The 24,259-nt window shown below is 34.7% G+C and overlaps 1 protein-coding gene across 4 annotated transcripts in view; it reads left to right on the top strand.

The window, feature by feature from the left end:
* Positions 1-23,108, top strand: part of DTHD1 (death domain containing 1) — a 31,594-nt gene extending 8,486 nt beyond the window's left edge. For 2 of the 4 annotated variants that reach the window (XM_031553161.1, XM_019614906.1), the window contains exons 2-9: positions 9-339; positions 807-986; positions 1,853-2,097; positions 3,031-3,192; positions 3,761-4,050; positions 5,350-5,594; positions 11,020-11,077; positions 11,623-12,434. In XM_031553161.1, coding sequence (XP_031409021.1) covers positions 16-339; positions 807-986; positions 1,853-2,097; positions 3,031-3,192; positions 3,761-4,050; positions 5,350-5,594; positions 11,020-11,077; positions 11,623-11,912 — 1,794 coding nt within the window. In that variant the 5' untranslated portion in view covers positions 9-15 and the 3' untranslated portion in view covers positions 11,913-12,434. The other 2 variants (XR_002114470.2, XM_019614909.2) reach the window with 2 other exon arrangements.
* Positions 23,109-24,259: the final 1,151 nt, after the last annotated feature.

Genomic DNA, 24,259 nt, shown 5'->3' with positions numbered 1-24,259 from the left:
TCCTCCAGATTTGTAATGGAACAGAGTGGTAGGAGTGAACATAAAGTAGTTTGCTTTATTAAAGCCCCTGCAACTGCCCTGGAGAATCTGACTTGTACAATAGTCAATGACACAAGTTCCTTGGTGGTGGATGATTTTGAGGAGCTGATCAGCAATGTTGTCAGTGTTGAATGCTCTGATTATGATAAAACTATCCCTTTTCCTATTAACATTGCAATCCCATTTACTTCACGCTTCAGAGGAAATTATCGGGAGATTAAAGTGAAGGTGACAGACATGAACTTTCAATCAAATTACTTAACTCCCATTTCTCTGGAAGGATACCACGGAAACCACAAGGTTGGTAACCTGTTTCTAAACAGTTAACTGAACTACTGGCTGAGTAGTCACTGGTGATTTTTGTAAATAGATGTAATATGTACCATTCTTTGTTAAAAGTAAAAACCTAAGGGGAATTATTTTGCATTCAGATCACAAAGAAGTAACGTATTTTTTGTTTATGAATCCAAACTCCATCTCAAAGAAACGCAGGATTTTTCTTTATTTTTTAACCACAGAAGTAATCATATTGTGCAAGACCCATCACCCAGCTGATGAGCTCATTTCCTCAGCCATATACCACAAAATGAATGACGTTAGAAGATGACTAGAAATCATCAGATAACTGGTCATGCCAATAATACTTTACTTAATTATGTTTCACATTTTGCTGTATAATTAATATTCCTCTCTCAAAATGCTAAACCACTGCAAAGCACAGCTTCCTTTCTCTCTGACGTACTCTACCCCACATTCTCTTTACACAGGAAACATTTGCGGAAGTGAAAGTTTATCAGCTGGGTGTTTTTTCTGTGTTGTCATGTTTAAAGAAAGAAACATTTACCGTTCCAACAGCAGGACTCTCACAAAACCTGAGCATGGATTCTAGGATCTCTTTCTATTACCCTTCGGAAACGTTCACTTCTCCAGCAACCATGATGTTAAAGGTGAGATGAAATAGGCAGTACTTATTCCTAGTCTCTGTGTTATCTGACCAGTTCTGAAGAAAAGACACAACTGTGTTAAAGGGCAACTTGTTCCATTATTAGATGTCTATGAAAAGTGGTGGCAATTCAACACCCTACATTCACAACAAGTGGTTTCTGTCGGCTTTGTTAAAACCACATGATACAGCCAGGAAGTAGTCAACACAGTATCTCCAGCTACAAAGAGCAACTGACCTTTGTCTGACGTGCTTCAGAGAAAAACAATTATTTTATGCAATGACGTAAGCATCAGCCCCTAACTTAAACAGTTTGGCCCAGTTTTTAAGTTAACGGAACAATTTTTTTCATCTGACCTTCATTTCTACCAGGCACTGCAACAGATTTTGTTAGCTCTTAGCGTTAGGCTGAGAATAATCTCAACATTTGCTTCAGTTATTCTTTGTGCCTCCCCACCCCCATAGCCACATTTATTCTGAGATACAACATATATTTCAGAGAAGTTAAAGTTAACATCATTAAAGAAATTGAAAATACTGAAAAATTATCAAACTCTGAGGAGGCTCAGGAGTTTTAAAACTTGAACACACAACAGGAACAAAACAAAACAATCACAGCATTTAAGTCAGTAAAAGTTCCTGCTATTTATTACATTCAGGCACTTAGCTGTGCATTGTATAAATTGCTAATACAATGCTAAGGTTGTTCTTTGGGTACAAAGAGGAGCCTACAGCCTTTCTGATAATCTCATCTAATTTCAAAAGTTAAACAAATTTATTTAAAAACAAACAAACAAACAAAGCCAACAAGCATGTAAGGAGACATTTATTCATTCACAAATTAATTGTACAATTGCTTTCTGTATTTAGATTCATCCAATTGAACCATCACTAATTTCCACACTGAAAGCAAGACACGACATGTACCTCTCAGTGGTATCTACCAGTGCACTGGTTTATGTCCACCATCCTTCAGCCCAACCATTTAACAACTCAGTCACCATTACTCTACCCTGTCCTCCAAACCCAGAAAAAAAAAGGCAGGAGGAGGAGACAGAGCAAGTGAGAGCCATTACTGCTACAGTAAAGAAGGTGGCTGCCGCATATCATCCTCGGTAAGAACAACTTCACAACAAATTCAACATAAGAAGAACACCGGATGTAATTAATTTTAACAGACATTAATAATTTTTTAACTTGATGACTTGCCTTGTGAATCGAGCCTGCTACAGCAAAAAATATTGTTAGAAATACTAGAGCAGATCCACACTCTTCTTATGCTATAACTTCACCAAGAAAATCCATATAGCATGTTGATGTATAAATATCATTTGAGGTCATGGGGTTATTCACATCCAGTTTAAAAAATCTGCAAGAGAAAGTATGAGTGAGAGGAAAGTTATGGGCTTCTGTAAGAAAAAAAAAACACAACTTATATTTCATTCATTAGGCTAAGTTAGCTGGAGCATTTCACAATGCAGTTGCTTGATTCAAAGTGTATTATCAAAGTAATCACTTGAACTGAAGAGTATCTTCTCTTATTTTTTGGTTGAAAGAGGTAATGGAGAGCAGTCATGTCTTATTTTCTAACCCTCTTTGTGCCATAACATTTACTTACTGAATAACATTTGCTTGTGGAGGAAAAGGGGTTACCTTGTTTTACCCATTTCAGACACCTACTTCTAGAGAATCTAATACTCAATGGATGTCTCAAAAATAATCCATAGTGATTACTACATGATGTTAAATAATAGATTAAGCTAGATTGATTTAGATAGAAACCTTTTCCTTATTTTTTTCTTTCTGGAGACTTTTAAAATATAACAAATGGGAAAACTAAAAAAAAAAAATATCCTGATGATTTCTTAAAGATACATTCTTTATGTATGCTGGAGAAATTTCAGAAGGAGGTTTTCAACAAGGTGGATAAAGCCACAAGAGGCCACCAAAGAAAACAAGAGAAAGCAATTCTACAAATACAAGCCTGATGGTTCCTACAGGATATCTTTTTCTTTTTTTTTAATTGTCATCATTTTGTGGCTTTTCAGGGCTATGACTGCCTCTTTGAGAAAGAATGGAGAGAGTTTCAGTGATACTTTCAAATTATTAGGTCACAGAAACAAAGATGAGTGGATGGTCTTCGATGATATTGTTATCCAGAATGCACAGAATGGTCTTGTGTCATTTGATCTAAACGAACATTTAGAAAGGTAATGTATGAAAAAATTAACACAAATTTTATTTACTAAAATATTTTCTTCCAAGTACATAAATCAATGGAAGTTAATAGATTTAAGAAATCATTCACTATGCATTATTAACTTGCCGGAATCTCTTTCATGCAATTCGTAGAATAAGATCATTTAGATTTGTTAGGCGTAATTACAGAAAGTATATTTTTTATAAATATTTTTTTCCATCTATGGGTTGTGCACAAAACTTGAGATAGGAAATACAGATACTAATCTTAAACTGACAGTGTGATTTTGGTCTCTAAATAAAAGACAAGAATATTTTTTGAAATTTCTTTTTAAAAAAATGTTCTCTTTCTTTAATTAAAAGAAATATCATATCTATTTTAATTCATAGATACGGAGCCAATATATTCTACAGAATCAGGCATGCTTTCTCCCTTTCATATGAAACAGTAATTAAAAGAGGCAGCAAAAATTGCATTAGAGAGAGTGAGCCTGTAGTTTTTTACATAACTAATACTTATCTGATGATGAAAAGATTTAAGATAAAGGTATTCACTTTCTTGTCTTTTTTAAAATACAGCTTTGTGGTCATTCGCCTTTCATTCCTCTTGGAAAACACTTATCTCCTCCTCTTTGCTCAGGCTCTGGAGGAAGCTGTTTGTAGCACAATGTCAAATGTGATACTGTATCGGAAAAGAGAAAACCCATATAAAATAATAGTTTTACTAACTGCATCCAAGGAATTGACCTGGGAAATTCAAAATCTCCATGAAGAAGGCTACTTTGGTCCCCCAGAACCTACACAGCAGTTTCCTTTAAGAGAAGGAGAGCAGATTCATTTTCAATTTAGAGGCAATATATTTGCTTCAGGTATGGTAATCAATTCATGTTTTTCAATGTACATTATTCAAAGTACATTATCAATCACCTCAGCTGTCCAAAAATCTGTATGTGAACATCAATAGATTGTAGTTAGTCACAGCTTACTTAGTTATTTCACTGTTTTGTAGCTTACGAATAGTAAGTGTACAGAACAGCATAAGCAACAACTCTGACAAATAAAATGTATTAGAATAACAACAAGCTGAGCGACATGGTTTGGGTCACAGTGCCTTGAGCAGAGCTGGTCAACAAGATGATTTTTAGAGATCTCTTCCAGCCTCTGCCATTCTGTGAAACCTGGTCCCTTGGAAGCAGCTGCTGTTTTCTCTTGTATTTCAGAAGGACAGGATTCCATCAATGGAATGATGGCTTTTTAAATTATAAAACTTTTGATAGCAATTAAACAGATTCTAAACAAAAGTAAACAGTCCAATATCTATTCTGTTAAAATTCACTTCAAGTGAGCAAAGTTTGACACTGAAATCCAGGGTGAAATAGTGCTTTCTGTGAGTTGCACTATAAACTGCAATGATGCAAGAGTTGCTGTATCATTTGCTCTAGCAGTCTGGAGCATTCAATGAACTGGCTTCCATCATTCAACAATTCACCTAAAAGAAGAGGTAAATATCAGAAAATTTTTTACCCCAAATTACACACAGTCCCTTCTGCCAGCTTTGCAAACACCTGTATTTGCCCCATAAATATTTTATATATCTGATACAATATTTGTCCATTGAAAACTCCATTCATACTAAAGAAATGATTATTCTCCCAAAAGAAAAGCCTCCAGATTGAAAGAACACCTGCTTATCTATGGCAAGAATAGTGTTACAGTTGTATCATGTCACACAGAATTACAAATCCTAAAAAGGAACACACCCCTCTGATCTCATTGCTGTTATAGATAGGCATACATCCATCCTGAACAATCATAAGTATATACTTCTATTCCCAACACAGTTTTATTTTTCTTTGTATTATATGTTTTGTCATCTTCCATGTTCCTTACTTTTCAACTTGTAGCACAGCCCTCATCACCTGTTCCTCATGCCAACATTTCAAAGGCTAGGAAAGCTAGTTGTTGTTAAGACACTCAAACTACCGAAGCAGGCAGGAATGTTTAAGCCTCAAATGTTCAATACAGAGTAGTAATAAAGACAAAGAACAACAGATTATTACATAATTAGTTCTATTTAAGTACCCTTAATGCATTATTTTTGACGCCACACATCCAAATACAATGTAAAAAACCAGTGTTCTGTTTGATTGTTTTTGCATGGTCTGCAGAAAATGGAAAAGATTTTGGAAGAGCTTACAGGCTGATTTTTCATTCACAAAGAAAGCCCAGACTAGAACTCCATATTAAAGAACTGGATGAGTTTGGTAACCACAGCTCCCCTCACTACAAAGGAACTGCAGTGTTTTACAAAATTACCAGAGGGATGATAACCAAGGAATGGAAACAGCCCTTGCCACACAGTAATTATCAACACCAGTCTCCACTGTGCAAATTACCACTGACATTACCAAAGGTGAGTTTCTCAAGTGATGACATTACAAATCTTTCCCTTTCTCCCTTACACATATTTGTTAAACAGAAGGATCTTGATACAATTTTTCCACTACAGATAACCTCAGGAGTCACCAATGGAGCAGTTCTGATCCATCAGCAATGCATAAACACTCTTAGAAATTTTCTTAGCAGATGGGGAACTCTCATCAAACCATCAGCAGAAAAGAAAAAAGTGTACTTAGCAGAACTTTTTCACACTTTTGGCCTCCCCAGCTGCTATGACCACGAGAAATTTTAACTTAAGTTTCAGTTAAGTCTCTCTGTATCCCTGTTTTGGGAGCATAAAATTGCAAGTTGTAGGAGCATAAATGGTCCATGAAACCTGTTTTTCTCCCATCACCCGATTTTCCTGTGATCTTTGATAAGTAATACAGCCATGTGGGCAACTGTCTCCAGCACTGGTGAAAGTCATTCTTGCATAAAGTAACATTTAATATTATTAAATCAAATTGCAATCTTTTCAAAGTCTAGTTATCAGCACCCTTCATTGTACAGAATGCTGCCATTAGACTACTGCTATCAAATTTGCATACATTTTAATCTCAGAATCTGCAGGTAGCACACGGTCTGAATCTCAGGTGTCATAGAGTTCCACTCCTCCTTTTTGAATTTAGTTTAGTTCAATCTCCTCAAATTATCATCTGCAAATACATTTTCTATTCCATAAGCATACCTCTTGATTTCTCTCTCATCTCTATTCACCCAAATAAAAATTAATAACAGTAAAATGCAGAAAGGTCTCTTTTAGTGACAAATTCCATATAAAATGTAAATTGAGGGGTGGAAGAAGGTGAGGGAAATCATTTACTTTCATTCTCTTTGCTTTTCCACAGAACACACCATGTAATCACAGAAAGGGAAATACAAACTCTTGAGGTTCCAGTGGGGAAGATCACAAACAAGCAAAAACTGAAACCCACAAAGGAACAACAACTAAACAGCAACAGCCTAGGCATCAGTCAGTTTTCTTCTACCCACTAGCTTCTCTTCAATCCCATTTTTATTCTTAACCTTCCTTAGTAATAAAAACAAGATTTAGTGAATTGAACTGCATATGTATTAAACCACAAAGGTAATCATCAAGTGTTTCAGGTTAGTTTTGGTGTATATAGTCTAGTGCTATACATGTTAGTTCTTAAATGTCCAACTGAGACTTTTGAAATAAGCCATTTCTGAATACTTCTTCTCTCCTGATACTCAACAAAACCATTGAAGGTATCACTTCAATCAGTGTTGCAGTATCTTGCAAATATTACTTTTTTTTTTTTCTGCTGGAGGTATATTTCAAAGGAGTAAAAATTTTCATTAAATGCACATATTAAACCAAAAATGAGATCAAAATGCTTGGAAGCATTTGCATATTGATAGCTTTTCCATTATTTGATTTATACTTCCTATTTTACACAAAATGAAATACCTCTCTGAAAAATGAATAGCATAGAAATAACATCTTCCTTTATATCATCTCAGCTCACAAAATTCCATACTGAACAAATTGATAGAAATTTTAAGATGACAAAGTATTGTATTTTGGCTATCTTACTGGCTGAAAAGTAGGAAAAACAGACTAGGAAAAAGTGGTTGCTTTCCTAAAGGGGTTATGATTACTAGTGAAGTCCCACACAGAACCCACACCGATTTGTGCTAATGTATTCATTAGAAAGTTCTGAATAGTTAAGCAGAACATTTACTGATCGCAAAAAATATTCAGAGCACTAAAGTTGTCAGTGAAGAATCACTGAATATAATGATAGTGAATGTCTAGAAAGTAAAACAGATAATTTTGATGTTAAAAAGTTTTTGGTGGTAGTGGAGGAATGTGGCTAATCTGATCAGAAACATGGATGGGTTCCAGGTAGAAAAACAATACATTAATGTCAATTCTTCAGGCGATTTTGATAGAAGTTGAAATGTTGTATATGCTTACAAATTATGGAGGAAGGGAACATGGAAAAGCTATAGATTGGTTTGTAGGTTACAAAAATGATGATTTTGGTAAGTGGCAGGTGTAACTAGTGGTAAAAAAGAACGTATTTTTTACATGCAAAATAATCAAAGGATGAATTCATTTTCACAGGATAATGCAGCAGTTAAAAATTAGCTTAAGGAAGGAACTGGCTGGAAGAGCCATATGTTAAACATAATGATCCTGTTTGCATGGAATACTAAGGAAAAAAAAGGAAATTCTAATTACTTAGCATATCTTATTATCCTAAAATTGTTAGCATGGAATAAAGTAATGACAACAAAGCTGACATAGGTACTGTATCCAACATTTACTACCCATGCTGTGATCAATAAATTTTAATTAGATGTATCATCACATTATGGTGTGCTTTCTAATGAATAAAGGAAGTAGAAGGAAATAGTCAAAACAGTCAAAACAGCAAAGACTATTCACATTTCTTCTGTTTGTTTGAGTTCATAGATACCTTTAACTAACAATTCCTGCTCATGGAGCTTTTGTTCTCTCAGCATTAGAAAGAGGTTTGACAAACAGGTTCAACACAAGGAAAATGCAGAGGATCAGGTTCTGATGTCAAGTATGTGTCTGCATATCAGTGATTTTCTACTGAGATTTCAAGGCAGTTTTATGACTGTAAAGCTGGACTAAAGAGTTTAAAAGGTTAATTTCTCCTTTTCTGTCAATCCTGTTTGATATGCAAGTAGAGTCTGTTCATGTCTGAAGGTCCATTTGCAGGGCACTTTAGTATTACTGACTGAAATCAGAGTGCTTTGCAGAAAGATAGTGGTGTAATCCATACAAGCATTATCAAATTACTATTCTGCTGAAGTTATGCCTAACTAATGACTGTCTAACAGCAAAATAGCATGTGATCCACTGCTTCAAAAAGGCAGCTGCTTAGCTAATTTTAAGGCCTTCCAGACTAGAAAAGTGCTTTGACCACTAACAGTATTTTACTTGCACTGTCAACAAGAACAGTGGGGCCATGTGCCAGTGCAGCTGAATCAGGGGTGAATTTAGCTCTTCACTATGGGTATTTAATCTTTAAAGGCAGATGTAATGTTTTTGGTCTAACACACAGAATACTATTGCACGATTACCAGACAATACTTGTCAATTCCTATCATTTTTACTACTGTTTTAACATTAGATAGCATAAAGTAGTTCAGATTAAAGTCAAACTACTGGTAATTGGGTTCATCTACAGTAATTCTGAAAATCTCATGCAGAGCTTTGAGGTTCTAAATTCTCATTAATGAATGAAAATAAGTTTAAGTATAAATGCATATTTAAAAGGAAGCCAAAGAAATCTCTGCCTTGGAAGAAAAACAATGCCCCCTTCTGGAGAGAGCTCCATTTACCTTTTATTTTAATGTCCTTTTCAATCGTTTTACTCTACCTTCACACAGTGCACGACAGAACTGCTGTAGAAGTACACAAGCCAAATAAAACTTAAATCTTCAGATGTGCAGAGCCCAGAACTGTTTTGCAGTGTGGGCAATGTGTGCTTTGAGCCTCCTGTGCACACTAGAATCCCCTCCCAAAACCACAGACCTCCTGAAAAGGTGAATCGATAACACAGTTATGGTTATTTTTACATTTTATATACTGCAACTGTTAAAGGTAATCAGCAGGATTATGGCTCAGTATGTCCAGCAGAAAAAGGAGAATAATAAGTTCAGTTTGAGTTTCATGATATTAATTCACAGATGGAAATGGAAAGCTCTGTGAATAAACCTCCAGCAAGTCTCACAGGGAAAGGCTAAACAGGCAGGTAATGCAATTGAATGTATGACAAAAGTACATGGCATTTTGGCACTAGAAGAGGAAAAGTACAGGTTTTAACAAAAGAGGAGCAGAATTTCACTTTTTACAAGTTAATCACTTGTGCTCTATGTTCTTGTACTTAATTTCTTCTTCTATATGGAGTAGGAAACAAGATAAGCCTCACAAGAGTTTCCCCTTTCTCAGTCATAAGGAAAAAGGACATTCTTTTCTAACTTTTCACTGTTAAGAGAAAGAAAGAAGAACTCTGCACATGGTGAAATTTTTCATTTGAATGATGGTGATCTTTAGTGATTTGTAATTAAAAGTTGAAATTTGTAAAATGAATACATACATCTGCAAACACAAAACAATTTCTAGAATTATCATATTCTTATTCACCAGAGAGATGGGATGCCATTCAGAGCCTCATGAATTTCAACAAATCCATGTGCAAGGCCTTGCAACTGGGTCAAGGCAACTGTCATTACCAGTATAAACTGGGGAATGAAAAGACTGAGCACAGAGCTGCAGAAAAAGACCTGTGGGTAATGGTGGATGACAAGCTGGATATGAGCCAGCAACATGCCCCTGCAGCCCAGAAAACCAACACCATATTCTGGGCTGCATTGAAGGGTGTGTGACCAACATCTCTAGGGAGGTGATCCTGCCCCTCTATTCTGCACTGATGAGGCCTCACCTGGAGTACTGCATCCAGATGTGGGGCCCTCAGTGCAGTAGAGACATGGACCTGCTGGAGCACATCCAGAGAAAGGCTACAAAAATGATCCATGGAATGGAACACCTCACCTATGGGCTGTTCAGCCTGGAGAAGAGAAGGCTCTGAGGTGATCTGATAGTGGTCTATCAGTATCTAAAAGGGAGCTATAAGAAAGAAGGGAACAGACTTTTTAGCAGTGTCTGTGGTGATAGAACAAGGGGAAATGGCTTCAAGCTCAGGGAAGGTAGATTTAGATTAGATATATGGAAAAAATCTTTTACAATGAGGGAGGTGAGGCACTGCAACAGGTTACCTAGTATTCTGCTTGATGTGCCATCCCTAGAGACTTTCAAGGTGAGACTGGATCAGACCCTGGGCAACCTGATCTAGCTGTGGTGTCCTTGTTCACTGCAGGGAAGTTGGACTAGATGGCCTTCAGAGGTCCCTTCCAGCTCTAAGGATTCTATGATTCTATGGTTATTGATTTCTGTAGGTATGCAGCATCTATTGTTATTTTCCTTGAAACAATATGATGTGCCCACAGTTACAATAAGTACACAAGTGTAAGAAGATAATGCAGCATTTGAAATTAGAGTCCATTTAGCGTAGTAAGATTCCATACAGATGTTCTATAACCCCAATTTCCTATGTACCCATCAGAATATAAAGCTACTGAAGAAACTTTTATAAAATTGCAGAAGTCAGACTTCTTAATAAGATACAATAGACATCCAGAGAGAACAGACATAATTGTATTATTTTAGTAGTTGTTTACTATCTATAGGAGATGATGGTGTTGCTTTGTTTTTAGCAGTGATAAAAATGCTCTACGTAGGTACGTCTTTTCTTCATTGCTGATGCGCTCTAACATATCCCCATATCCTTCACCTCAAGCTTTAGTCATTTCTTTCTTCAACACTTTTTCTTTGATAGCGTGAAAAGTCGATCAACCGTCCACAAAGCACAAAAAGAATTTTTTGTGATTCATCAGGTAAGAACACTTAGATAATGCTTTATCAATATAAATACTAATTAATTTAGCTATTTACTTTCTTAACTGACAGGATTTATTTCAGTTGTGACTGACATTTTTAAAATGCCATATTCAGGAAGTTTTATAAAAAGAGCAATTTGGTTACCAGGAGATGCATAAGCTCTTGTAAGGTGGCATTGGGTTGGGGTGCTTAAGCAGCATACAATTTTCTATATAATAAGATTCAGTTTGTAATGGAAAGCTCCAGTATAACAAATGTATCATTTATAGGAAATGCCTGGGCCTTTTTTTGCAATCTCCATGGTGTTCCAAGAGCTATAGATCACCACCAAATCTGCTTTTGACTAAGTCCACTTCATATCTCAGTGCAGTTACCAAAAATTATATCAGAAATAAGAAGTGATGATGTTTCCATTGTATTATAAAACAAGCCACATTTAGTTTGAGAGTTCACCCACAGAGACTGCAGCTCTAGAAAGCTTTTCAAAGGATTTACATAACAGGAGAGTAATGCAATTACTTCACTAATTTTTGCCCTTCAGAGGCCCTATGGGACAACTTGCTGTACTGGCTTGCAGAAGAGCTTGCAGAAGACAATACATCACTGAATGCTTTACGCTTGCCTGTTCGGCGGAGTGTGCTTCAGCTTGTTAGGCTGAAGTGCCCTGATAATTTAATACACCAGAACTATGAGCTTCTTTGCTGCTGGCAAAAGTCCCTTCCAAGGTCAGCTGACAAACAGCAGCTCTTGTCTCGCTATTTGCAGAAGAGTGGCAGAAGGGATCTTTCAGAAGAACTTCGTTTTAAGTGGGAAAACAAAGTGTTCACTTGACAGAATCAGTGGCAACTAAGCCCAATTTTTCTTCTTTCTTGTTGAGAAGTGTGAGTATTCCCTTGATATCTTCTGACAGCGACACTAGTCAGGAATCAGATCGTTCTTTTATTTGTCAATTTGAACTCTCTTTTCTAAAATAGAGTACAATAGCAATGCCTTTTCCTGCTAGGAGTGAACATTTCTCCTGTGGAAAAGTGAAATATTCACATAAAAATCTTATGCAGCATTCCATATATGTCCAGAAATAATAGCTATCAGATTCTTAAGTGAAAACAAAAATGGATCGGTATAAGGATCAGAGACAAGAAATTTCTTCTGTCTTCAAAGCTTTTAGTAATTATTACTGACTTTAATATTCTCAGTGAATGTTTATATCCTTGTGAATATCTGGAAGATTTCAGTATTGTCACACTATTTCCAGAAATTACCAGATCTGCTGCCTGAATACCATAGCATCATAGCAATGATTTAATGATTTGCTTGGTTGTTCTCTTTAGTTTTCTTTCTCTTTTTTTTTTTTTTTTTCAGGTGACCATCATATTTGGAAAAAGAACTATTTCTTCTTATATATTCTAAAATCGAATTTAATTGTATTCATCATATAGATCTCTTGTACTGAAGGTACAGATAATAACATAGGTGTGTTTATAACATTCTTTAGCTATGTATTTGAATACTTTAAAAAATAATTTCTGCAAAGTAATCTTAACCTAGTTTTTAAAAGTCAGAGAAATAGCAGGTTTGGCCTTTTATAACTATGTTTTTTTCTGAAATAGTATAAGGGTTACTTCAAAAGTAAGGCTTCCTATTTGGCCCACAATATCATAGACAGTTATTGGTGATACGACAGTAGTGGCTGAACCATCCTGCCAATATTCCATTACATTTTGTTGCCATGCAACAGATGGCAGCAGAGGGGCAGTCTGACAAAATGGCATCTGACATGGAAGTGTGTATGAAGCAAAGGTGTGTCACTGAATTCCTCCATGTGGAAAAAGTTGTACCCATTGACATTACATTCATCGACACTTGCAGAAAATTAGTGGAGATCAAACAGTAGATGTGAAAACAGTGAGACAGTGGGTGGTGTTTCAGCAGTGGCAACAGTGACATGAAAGATAAGCCACCAGGGTGGCAGACATACACCACAAAATGAAGAGCATCTCTATCAGCTTATGTGGGCAAATCAGTTAATAGTGGTGACTATTTTGGAAAATAGTGCTTTGTAACTGAGAAACTGCTCTCCTAGAGTTATTGTGAGCTCTATATCTGTTGTAGTTTCCATGGAAATAGATTAACAGTTATCCATCTAAACTTTATTAATATTTAAACTATTAAGAATTTCTGCAAATCTTGCTGACAAAACATAATTTTGATACACATTGTTAGTCTGGAGATTTTATTTTCAGGGGTCTCATATTTGTAATGTTTCCAAATCACTGTTATAAATGTGAAAATCACACTGCGGGAGAAAAGATAAAATGAAATAGTATTTATTCTTTTAATTATTCTAACCAGTAATGTCTCACCCTGAATATTTTAATTGTATGATAGAATATATGAGGCATCTTCACAATAAAATGATCATGCTTTCTTTTAATTTTTTTCCTTAAATGAAGATTTAGTAGCCTGGATTTTTTTAATTAGCAGAAAGTGTTATTGCACTTTCTTAGTGCACTGACATATTTTGTCCTTGGATCCTTTTTCACCAGTACCTTCTTTTTAGGAATTAATATTTTGCTGCAATTCCAACAGGTGCTGTCAGCATGTATCAAGCTTCAATCTATGAAGATATTACAAATAATACTGGAAATATCTCAAAAAATTGGACTTAAAAAGCGTTTCAAAACATCTGCTATCATTCTGCCACAAGATGGCCTATGTGTCTAACAAAACCTATAACTGTATCTCACATGTTGGAAAAAAATGAGAGTAAAATACAAAAAACTAAAAGTCATCTATAAAGAAATGAATACCCCGCTGTGCCATATAGTATCATTAGAGTGAGAGCAAAATAGCAACTATGGAAATCAACATTATTTCTCCAATTCTCAATGTTACAGTCAATATTTTAGCTGTATTAAACCTATGTGCAGCATAATTAAAATACAGTTTTTAACTTTTTTTTTTTTTAATGATCACATAAACAAACATTTATATTATGCCTGGTTGCTTCCTCCTCTTCCCTCCGACAGAAAGAAACACCCTCTTTCACCAGTTCTCTCTCAACCCAGTGGCTTTAGGCAGGAAGAGAGAATATAGGAAACGTATAATTTCATGCTAGGCATTAACATTCCCACAGTGATGCAATTTTTATTCCATTTTATGTCAGGAAAGAGTTTCTACACCTTCTACAGTACATAGCCTGTAAAGAAAATCTCAAACAAATCAGGTTTTAGTCCAAAACGTACTAGAACAGTCCAAGACATTCTAAAACAGAACAGTGACGTCAGTAGCAATTAGATTCTGAAATGTATTTCCTTATAATTGAAATAAATTCAACTCAAGTTCTAATGGAATCTAAGGTGACCTCACTGAAAAGGAAAGAGCACCTATCCTATGGAAGACTGCCTGACTATTCTGCTTCTTTCAAAACAGCGCATGCCATTCACAGGCCAATATGACTGAACTGCAGAAAATCCAGTTTCTTATCTAGCATCAAAGCTGTGATTTACATTTCACTCAATAGAACATTGTCTCTTAAATGAAATGTTTATCTCTGAGAAACACAGAACTGAGGGGAAAAAAATGTTGTAAAGAATGCAGTCTTTACAAAATGTCTGTAAAGAGACAAATCTGCTCTGTGCTATGTTTTTTATTGGGTGTAAAATATATGTGCGACTATGAGAAAACCCTGAGCTTTATTTCTTAGAATGAATGTGTTTCCTACTCCTGAGTGAAAGGTGATGCTGCAGACTTCAGCTAAACAGTGAAGGCAGACAAACAGAAAATAAGCTAAGACAGGAAGGGAGTTGATCATAAAGAACCTACCAATACAACTATAATTTGGCTGACTGAATATAAAAGCTGTTTGTTAAAATACTGAGTAGTTAAACAGAAAAGGAAGAAAGAAATGTCTATTTCTTTTCTAGCGCATTTACGGTGAGTTGCCAACTGTGTCCGAGACTGACAAAGTATAAAGGTATAAAGCAAACTTTGCATATTCAACATTTAAAATACAAATTATCTCTACTTGATGAAACAGGGCTCAGTAAGTAGAATCAGTAAGCTGCTGAACTCAACAGATGGGTTTAATTTAAAAAAATGAGATGGCATTTAATCAATATCCCATCCAAACTAATGCATGTAAAAGGCAGTTACTTTATCCTTTCATAAAAGCCTGGGAGGTACACTGTTTTCACAGAACAACTCTGTGTAACAAAGCCACTGTGAAGCAAAGGATCTTTAGAAGCTGTTCCCAAGAAAAGGAGCAGGAGGCTCCTATGCAGAGCTCCATGCATGGCAGTCTCTGCAGAGCATCCAGCACCTCTAGGTTGCTCATGTCGGTGTGTTGGTCTTACCTGCAGTGAACTAAATTCCTGAAAATGTGAACATTCAATACCCTGGCAAAAAAATAGCCCAATTGAAATCACTCCTTATTTCCATATAAATCTACACTTTACCCTAAATCAGAACAAATTATTTGAGCATCTCGGGTGCATCTCAGAAAATGTGTCAATGGAAGAAAACCGTTATCCACTGTTCCTCTTGTTCTAAGCAGTACAGAGGCTTGATCTTATGTCTGAACCAAGAATACCAGGTATCAGCTTGTTCTGAGACTCCTTCAGTGTCCACTTTCATGAAGAAAACCTATATAATCCAGATTAAAAATGAATAATAATAATAGTAATGATAATTCCTCCAAATACCTGACTTGCTTTCTGAAACAGCCTGTATCATTACAAGATCCTGATAAAATGAAAATACTTCCTTTAATGTCTTTATGCTCCTTTAATGTCTTATTTTAATATGTTCTTTATAATGTTCTTATTTTAATAAGACATCAATATAAACGATCATTTATAATCTGACAATTTAAAGTGCTCACATTGTTAATATTGACTGATATTTTATATCAATTTTTTCATGTACTATTAGTGGTTAACAAAAAATGTAACAATTAGTAATCTAGTGTAATATTAGCATAATTTGCAAGAATAGAAAAGCAGTGTCTATGTTTCATCCTTTGTCCCTGGACAATGAGAGTATCATAAATATAAGAAAAACAATTGTCTTACAGAATGCAAATGTCAGATTTTGTCCTTATCTAAGGCTTAAGCAAAAGATTATCATTAGCCATCACTATTGCCAACAGATTCTTCGTAATAAAAAAAAAAAAAAAAAGGTCATATTATTACTGGGATGTGTATTACTGCGTTATACTGAGCACATCTCCTAGGTGAAGGATTTTTTTCATAGGCATATATAAAACCTACATGCTCACTGACTTTATTGTCCATTAAGCATTTACTACTTCATTGTTTCTACCAAAGCCCCTTGTACTGCAGCTTCCCAAATGAAAAGATGAAGGATTTTCAACTTCTTAAAACATTCCAAATCCTTCAGCATGATTACAGACTATTTAGGAGTCCAGTTTTGATAGTATGATTTCCAGAAATGTTATCACCCATTTTAATTTTGTCCTTTGGTCAGATTATGGCCAGTGCAGAATAATTAAATTTGAGAATCTGAAATAGTTTAATAGAATTGGAAGGATCCCAGCTGGGATTTTTATCACATGCTAGCACTGTAATGCAAGTGCTGATTTAACCAGCAGGCGTCATAAAAGAGCTACAAAGTTGTTGTACCTCATACTTTTGAACCTGAAATCAAATCACCTTGTTACAGTAATAGAAGAGAAATTCCTGAAAAACTGTGCATTATTCACTTGTATCTTAGCCCCCTTCAGAGATGAAGGGATGCAAATTATTTAAGATGCAGACATACAATTAGAAATAGAAATACATTCCTCTAAGTGTTAACAGGAGTAAGATCCATGTAAGATCCATGCTCATGCATGAGGAGTAAGGAAAGAAGCAGAAAAAGTCTGAAGAGAGATATGTCTGAAAACATTTTGGAGTATTTAACTTCAAGATAGAAAATGTGGTAATTCTGTACTGAAGAAACTCATAACAATATCAGAAATATTTACTGCTGCATCATTATTTATCAGTATAATGCTAAAGGTAAATACAATCCCTACATATACTGAAGACCTGTTTCTAGGAGAGGCAGCACACTGTCAGCACGTGTCAAGAAGAGATTGAGACCACTTTTCATTGTGCATAGTTCTGCTCTTGTGTGTTAGACAAGAACGAACGTGAAATGCTGAATCCTCTTGCTGAGTCCATCTCCAGAGAGGAAAGAGCTAACAGAAACAGGAAAAGGAGAGATCTTGAAAGGGCACTGTAAAGTTTGTCTATCAAAAAGAAAAAAGGAAATCAGATGGTAAAATGATTTTCAGAACGCAGTTCCAAACATACACATTTTATACCGGGAATTAGAAGCATAGAACATCCTGAGTTGGAAGGATCAGTGTCCAACTCCTTGCTCTAAGACACAGGACTGCATAAAAATCAAATCATATTTCTAACAATGTTGTCCAAAAGCTTCTTGAATTCTGGCAGGATTTTTGGAATACTTTCCTAATTATCACAACCTATCAGCAGGATTAATAGGAGAAAATATATAAAACATTTTGAAATTCAGATTTTAAATTTCATGGAAGATTTTATAATAGGAATCTCCAGCAACAGAGCACCAAATTCACAAAAATAGGAATTCCGCGTTCATTTTTACGTTCCTGCATTACACAGGCATATATAGACTGGATAGGAATTATCAACACATATTTCACACCTAACGTTCAATGCATGTCATCCTGCAAGTGGGCTCATGTTCCTCCTTGTCACATAACACACTGCACACATGTACAAATGCACGTGCACTGAAGCCTGACAAGCAGTTAGTAGCTCTGGCCCATGTCTAAAAAGATATAAAAATAGATTTGATTTATGGTTTCATGGCTGACAACAAACTGCTGTCATGTCTTTGTCTCTTTTCTTTCAGTGACTCGTAACCATGGCTACACCATGTAATAAAGTTAACTGATACACAATGCTGTAATACAGGGTGTGTTTACTGTAGCTGATTTCATTATGAAACTCCAAGAAAATAAAACTAGTAATTCAGATTGAAATGGAAATTAGCTTCTAGTTAAAGTTTTCCTGCCATTTTAATAAAAAATACATGCTTTGTTGAACGGCATAATTTCTTTTCTTGAATAATTTATGGCAGCCAGTCTGTACTATTGAAATGTTCTTATTAATTTTAATGAGCTTGTCAAAACCATTCTAGCCATTTTATGTTTAATAGATTTAGCTTGGGTCACATTTTAACCCCTTGCTTCTTTTAAAAGCTATTAAAATATGATTGATACAAAATAGCTATTAGTTTTCTTATTTTCTTTAACTTCCAGATGAACAAATATAGTTCAAACAAATATCAGTGACATTTTGAGTCTCTATAGTTCATTTTATATTTCCATATTAATGTAACGTTTTCATGCACATGAAAAAGAGTATCACAATTGGAGAGCAGAAAAGATTTGTAGTACACTATCCTAAGTTAAAAAAATTATTTCAATGGAAAGTTTTGCTCATTGGAGGTAGTACTTGTAATTACATGAATATTTTTTCCATAGTTTAAAGCTAAGGTAACTTTGAGCCATATTCAATGTTCGTATTTTTCTTCTGTTTCCTGTTGTGTAGACTTTTATGCCGCCATCAAATATTTCTCTACTCCCAACTGTTTTAAATTATAAAAATGTATTTGTCTATAGATCAACAAGACACAAAGAAATTCACACTACCATCATGCCAATTTACTCTTTTTCTTTAAGGCCTTCTTCACTGTATTCATGTTAGACCTCTTTGAAGCATCACTATTCATTTGTCAGCCTTTCATTTGGCAGTTACTTGGGTCAGGACAAGGACTAAACTGATGTGAAAGAAGAAAGAAAGCATTTAAGAACTGATTGTAGCAGTTTTGTTTTGAAATGTTAGGATCAGAAAGTAAAAGTAGCATTACTAGTACATCCAATGGGAACAGAAACGTGCATCCTTCTGCTGCAATGTGATCTAGTTTGTGTTAGGCATCTCAGAAGTTCAGTCTGGAAATCAACATATTTCAGTCAACTATTTCTGAACTACAGAAACATTTTAAAATTTATTTGTATATTTTCATCCTGGTTGTGTATGGAAATAGTCCTCTTCAGAAGCCTACAAAACTCTAGATGTTTCTTTGTAGTTTGGCCAAGATTAGTTTCTATATCTTCCCAGAAAACAATAAAAACTCAAGTGCCACTAACTCCTTTTCAATCCATAAGAAATTAATTCAAAAGTCACTATCTGTACTAACCTCAGAACTGCACTCCTAAATAAGTTCAAGCTTTGCAGACTATATCCTCCTCTAACTTACTCTGCTTGCTTTTAAGATTTTCAACTTAATACACAACTTTATCCTGTTAGTCCATGATAATGCTTAAGAAATAAATCTGAGATACAAAGACCAATTCTGGGAATGAACATTCTGTTATGTAAAATTAGGAGGAAAAGAATTCTAACAAAAAATTACATTGCATGCAAAATAAGTCAGAAGTTCTGACAAGTTATAAATAAAAGTAAGAAGATGAGATTATGTACAGTGAGCCAGGAGTGCATTTTCAGATGAATTAACCTGAACACTGATTGCATACTTAATTAATGCTTTTAACACATTTAATATCATTTTGCCATAAGATCAAATAGCAGAAGTGGAAAAAGTTCCAGATCTTTTACCTCGGAATAATTTCTTATGGTAGTGGCCCAATATCAGACTCAGCATCATAATGTGTTCACTAAGAGGAATATCTTAAGAAAAGAATACTTTCTATCATCCATGGGCAGAGAGAATCTAAAAATACCAGTGGTAGGAACAAGATTCGATCATGCTAACACACAGCTGCAATGCCCAGTAACCACCCAGAGGAATGATTGTACTTACAATACAAATGTAAGTACTTGAAATTTTCACATTTTTAAACGTGTTGTAGTAGGAGTAGCCTTTGGAACCAGCTTCTACATATTCCAAATGTACAATATAAAAACATATTAGACACCTTAGCATCAAAATAATCTCTCAGCAGAATATCTTAGCATCAAAAGAAATGCTGACTCCTTAACAGCTACTTCACTAGAGACTCCAGGGTGAGGGAGAAGAGAAACTGCATGTAACAGAGAAAAATATCTATCCAGGAAAGATACTTATTACAAAGCAAAATAGAAGATGAACAGCTATAGATGTACAATAAATTGACATAAAAGAGTGTATGAATTGAAAGAAGGTGAATTTTATCTTCCACTAAAAATTTAAACTTCAAATCAAGAAAAAACTCAAAGCATGCAGTTATCCTCTTTTCCAGGAAAAAATATGATTTACATCCTAACAAGTAACCTCCGGGACAATAATATTCAAGTGAAATCTTTCAACTAAGCTCATAAAGCACAGCAGAAAGCTTATTTTGGCAATTTTTACACTAGCAATTATTTTTGTAGTCTGTACAATTCTGACTTAGTATTGTACTCAAAATTGATGCTATTGGCGCTTCAAAATCAGTTGCAGAATTCCTTCTTTTATTTTACTAAAAATTATGACAGGATTGCAGCCAACTACATTTCTCTGCAATGGACTTTCTCTCTGTAACCTACATTTCCAATTTAAGCACCAGGATTTGGTATCTCTCAAGCACTGCATAGCCTTTCTAATTCTTACTAGATAGGACTCTGAAGCTGTAAGACAATAGAGTGTGGGAATTGCTTAAAAACAAAACAAAGAGCCCACACATGACCGTGGTATTAGAAGGAAAGTATCTCCTGTAACATCATGTCTATCCTTTGGCATTGGATCCTTCTTATCTACACTGAAGATTTTTTTTTTCTTTGCTGTGCATTTTTGTTCATGTTGCACTCCAAAGAAGCAGTGCAAAAAATCTACAGAATTGTCTTGAACATTAGGATTGTATAATACTGAATATGCTTTAAAACAACTGTAAATACTGACTGTAAAAACTTAGCTTTGTCACTTTCTGGCCTGAATGCTTATTACAAAATGCTAAGCATACTACATACAAAATATTCTGACTAAATAAACAGCACAAATATCTTCTACTCTTGAATGTTAGTATGAAACTAGTCAGTATTTAGAAGGACTCTGAAGAAAATAAGGAAAGTCCCCAGGAAAAAGAAGTAATGGTAGGCTTGGAAAAAATGCCTAAGGTAAGAAGGAAACTCAAGAAGCATATACACAAATGAAGATGACAGCACAAACCAAATGTGACAGGGAGAAAGAATAGAAAACAATCAGATCAATCTATTACATAAATGTATTGATGTTGTAAAATATGTACTAAAAAAATACAGTCTAAAACATGGTGCCAAGGAAGGGTTATAAACGCAGCATCAGAGTCAAAAAGTGATCTTGTAAAAATTAGGATGGAATTCAATGCACAAATACTATATTTGGAGGAAAAAATGCAAAACTTTAGAATGGAGGAACAACTGATCAAACATAAGAATTTTTAAAACTATATTTTTGTGTTTGCCATTTTAAGTTTGCATCAAAAGGAAGCATTTTGAATTTCAAGTCTTACTTAAGGCAAGCAATTCTGTTGCATTTTTGTTCTGAATAAGTCAATAAGTTTCCTCCTTTGGGTGAAACAAACAAGTTAAGATAAAAAGTTTCCTTGTTAATGTAGAAAACAACTTGCTTCATGGAAAATTCCATAAGCAAGTCTAATTCTGCCACTTTCTGATAGTAATAATTTTTCAGTCTTATTTACATACCCCATCTTCAAGTTCTCTCATTCAAGCCAGTCTCAAAAACTAGTTCAAAACTTCATTTAAACACATATGTTCACACGAAGGATTGTAAGCAGGTCATCATATGACACTGCTAAAAAATATAAGCCTTTGAAACAAAGTCTTCCTTACTGTAGAATTTTGTCTTTGAAAATGCAGCATTATTACTGAGAATAACCTTGAAAAAGGCTTCTCCAAATATCAGCCCAACCATGTACAACATCATGTCCTACAGTGTTGCTCTTAAATTACTACCTCTGCTATTTAAGCAGTGTAAAGCTTGGGTGTGGATAGCTGTTTATTCACTGTTCTGCAGTATAAACAAAGAATATTGCATTTCAAACTCTCTTAATCTCTCAACTACCCTGTATGCCAAGATTGGTATACTGCTATATATGGGTACTTCTAACGCTATGGTTGACATACATTTTTCACAGCCTGATGCTGTCCCTTGTCCAGTTCAACGCTTTCTATACTCTGGTATGCATAAACCTCTCTCTCAGGAACTAGTACCTTACATCTTTATACAGGTTCAATTGCCTAGTACAGGGATGAATCCTCTCTGAATATTAAATTCTACACCCTGTTAAAGCAATGTTCATAAGTACATATGAAGATGCTTCATGAGTTGTTCAATGGCAGTTCTGCATGAACTGAATTATTGGAATATAGCAGATATCACAAAAGTTCAATAAACTTTTTTTTTTTTCTCCAGAAAGTCATTTTAACTTCAGAAGTTTTACAGGGGAACAAAAAATATAAAATGAACATATTAACTACTATATAACTATTTCTGTACAAAACATTCTAATTTGCATAGACATATTCATTTTTCCCTTTGGAAGCGTCTCAGATAGTCATGCTAGTCTGGATTCAAATTTCAAAAAAGACTAATGCTCCTCTCCCCTTTTAAAACAATTACATGAAAAATAAAGTTTTTCTGAATAATATTTATGAGAAAAAGCACATTCAGTTACCAGACTGATATATAGCTGAGTGTTTTTCTGTGGTTTTGTTGTTGTTGTTGTTGTTGCTTGTTTTATTATTAGTATTATTATTTAGCTTATCCTGGACCTTAATTCACTAACTGGTAAATCTCTCTTCTCCACTAACAGCTAAGGATCCAACCCATTGCACTTTTTCTGTGTATTATGTTCTACGTTTTCTTCCTACAGAAATGTTTAGGTTTTTACTACTCATTACATATTCTCTCTTTGCATTTGAGGAACTTATGTATCAACTTAACTTCCAGTGAGAACAGACCAATAAAGAGCAAGAATGATTAATCATTAAAACAGGAATATAAGTCACTCTCAGTTCAAAATCATTAAGCACCATTATCTCAGAGTAGTCACATATTCATTTTCATCCCAAGCTCTTTTTCACATGTACCTTAAAAATTTAACTGAAGTGCAGAATGCTTACAAGATGTTTAAGATCTAACTCTATGTACAGAAGGGTAGTATAAAATACTGTGTTCATTTCTTCCCAATAAGTAATTGTTAGACATACAAAAAACCCTCTTATTTTCATCATTTGAGGAAATGATTATCAGTACCAGCATGGACAGTTATAACCTCATGATAGAAGTATGGATGTCCTTCATTCCTTTAATCAAATATTCAAAACCTACCTCAGCAAAAAGATTCTTATTCATGAAAATCTTAAAAAGAAAGAAGCTACTTAGAAAAGGATGTTAATTATTCATCAATAGTTCATTTTTAAAAAGTCATTGTTCAGAAAAAAGAACAAGTATTCCAGAAAAAGCAGAAAAGTTCCTGATAAATTAATATACATTCAAGTGAATTCAAACACTCTTTTCAAAAATTCTATGGAATCTACTGTTTCAACAGTGTTTTACTTTTTTTTTTTTCCAGATCTTTTTAAGATCTTATAAATCATGTATAAAATCCAATATCACTTAGGGAGAGAGATGTATTAGATTCAGACTTCTAATTAGAGCCTCTGAACTCTGCAGAGCCTTTTATTTATCCTATTGATGCTGATTTTCCACTGTGTTCAAAGGCTTCTTATTATTAAAATACTATGACTTCAGTAATTAAAATTAATGAAGGAACATGATAAATAAAGCAGAATTGATTATATTGTATTTTGAAAGGAAAATCACAGAGAAATAAAATCAGAAGCGTATATTCTCTTTAAGCCTTCAGATGTTTTAAACTATTGCCAATTTACTAATTGGAAATAAAATACTGCAGTTATTGAGTGGAGTTAATCTCAGTAGGTAAGAACACAATGTTCTTTGTCCTTGCTTTTTAAAAAGATATGTAAACATATTTTTCTCTACTCTATTTCATACCCTAGGTATGAAAATACAAGGATTTCCTGTTCTCAGTCATCACCCACAAGCTGTGTTCAGTGAACTATATTTTGTAAGCAAAATGTAACAGGGGTCTGACACTTTTTAGACAAATAAAATTAAGTCGT

Source organism: Meleagris gallopavo, chromosome 4, assembly GCF_000146605.3.
Source record: "Meleagris gallopavo isolate NT-WF06-2002-E0010 breed Aviagen turkey brand Nicholas breeding stock chromosome 4, Turkey_5.1, whole genome shotgun sequence".
NCBI classification, from domain to species: domain Eukaryota; kingdom Metazoa; phylum Chordata; class Aves; order Galliformes; family Phasianidae; genus Meleagris; species Meleagris gallopavo.
Note: the sequence above shows the minus strand (reverse complement) of the source record. Positions and strands in the feature narration are given on the sequence as shown.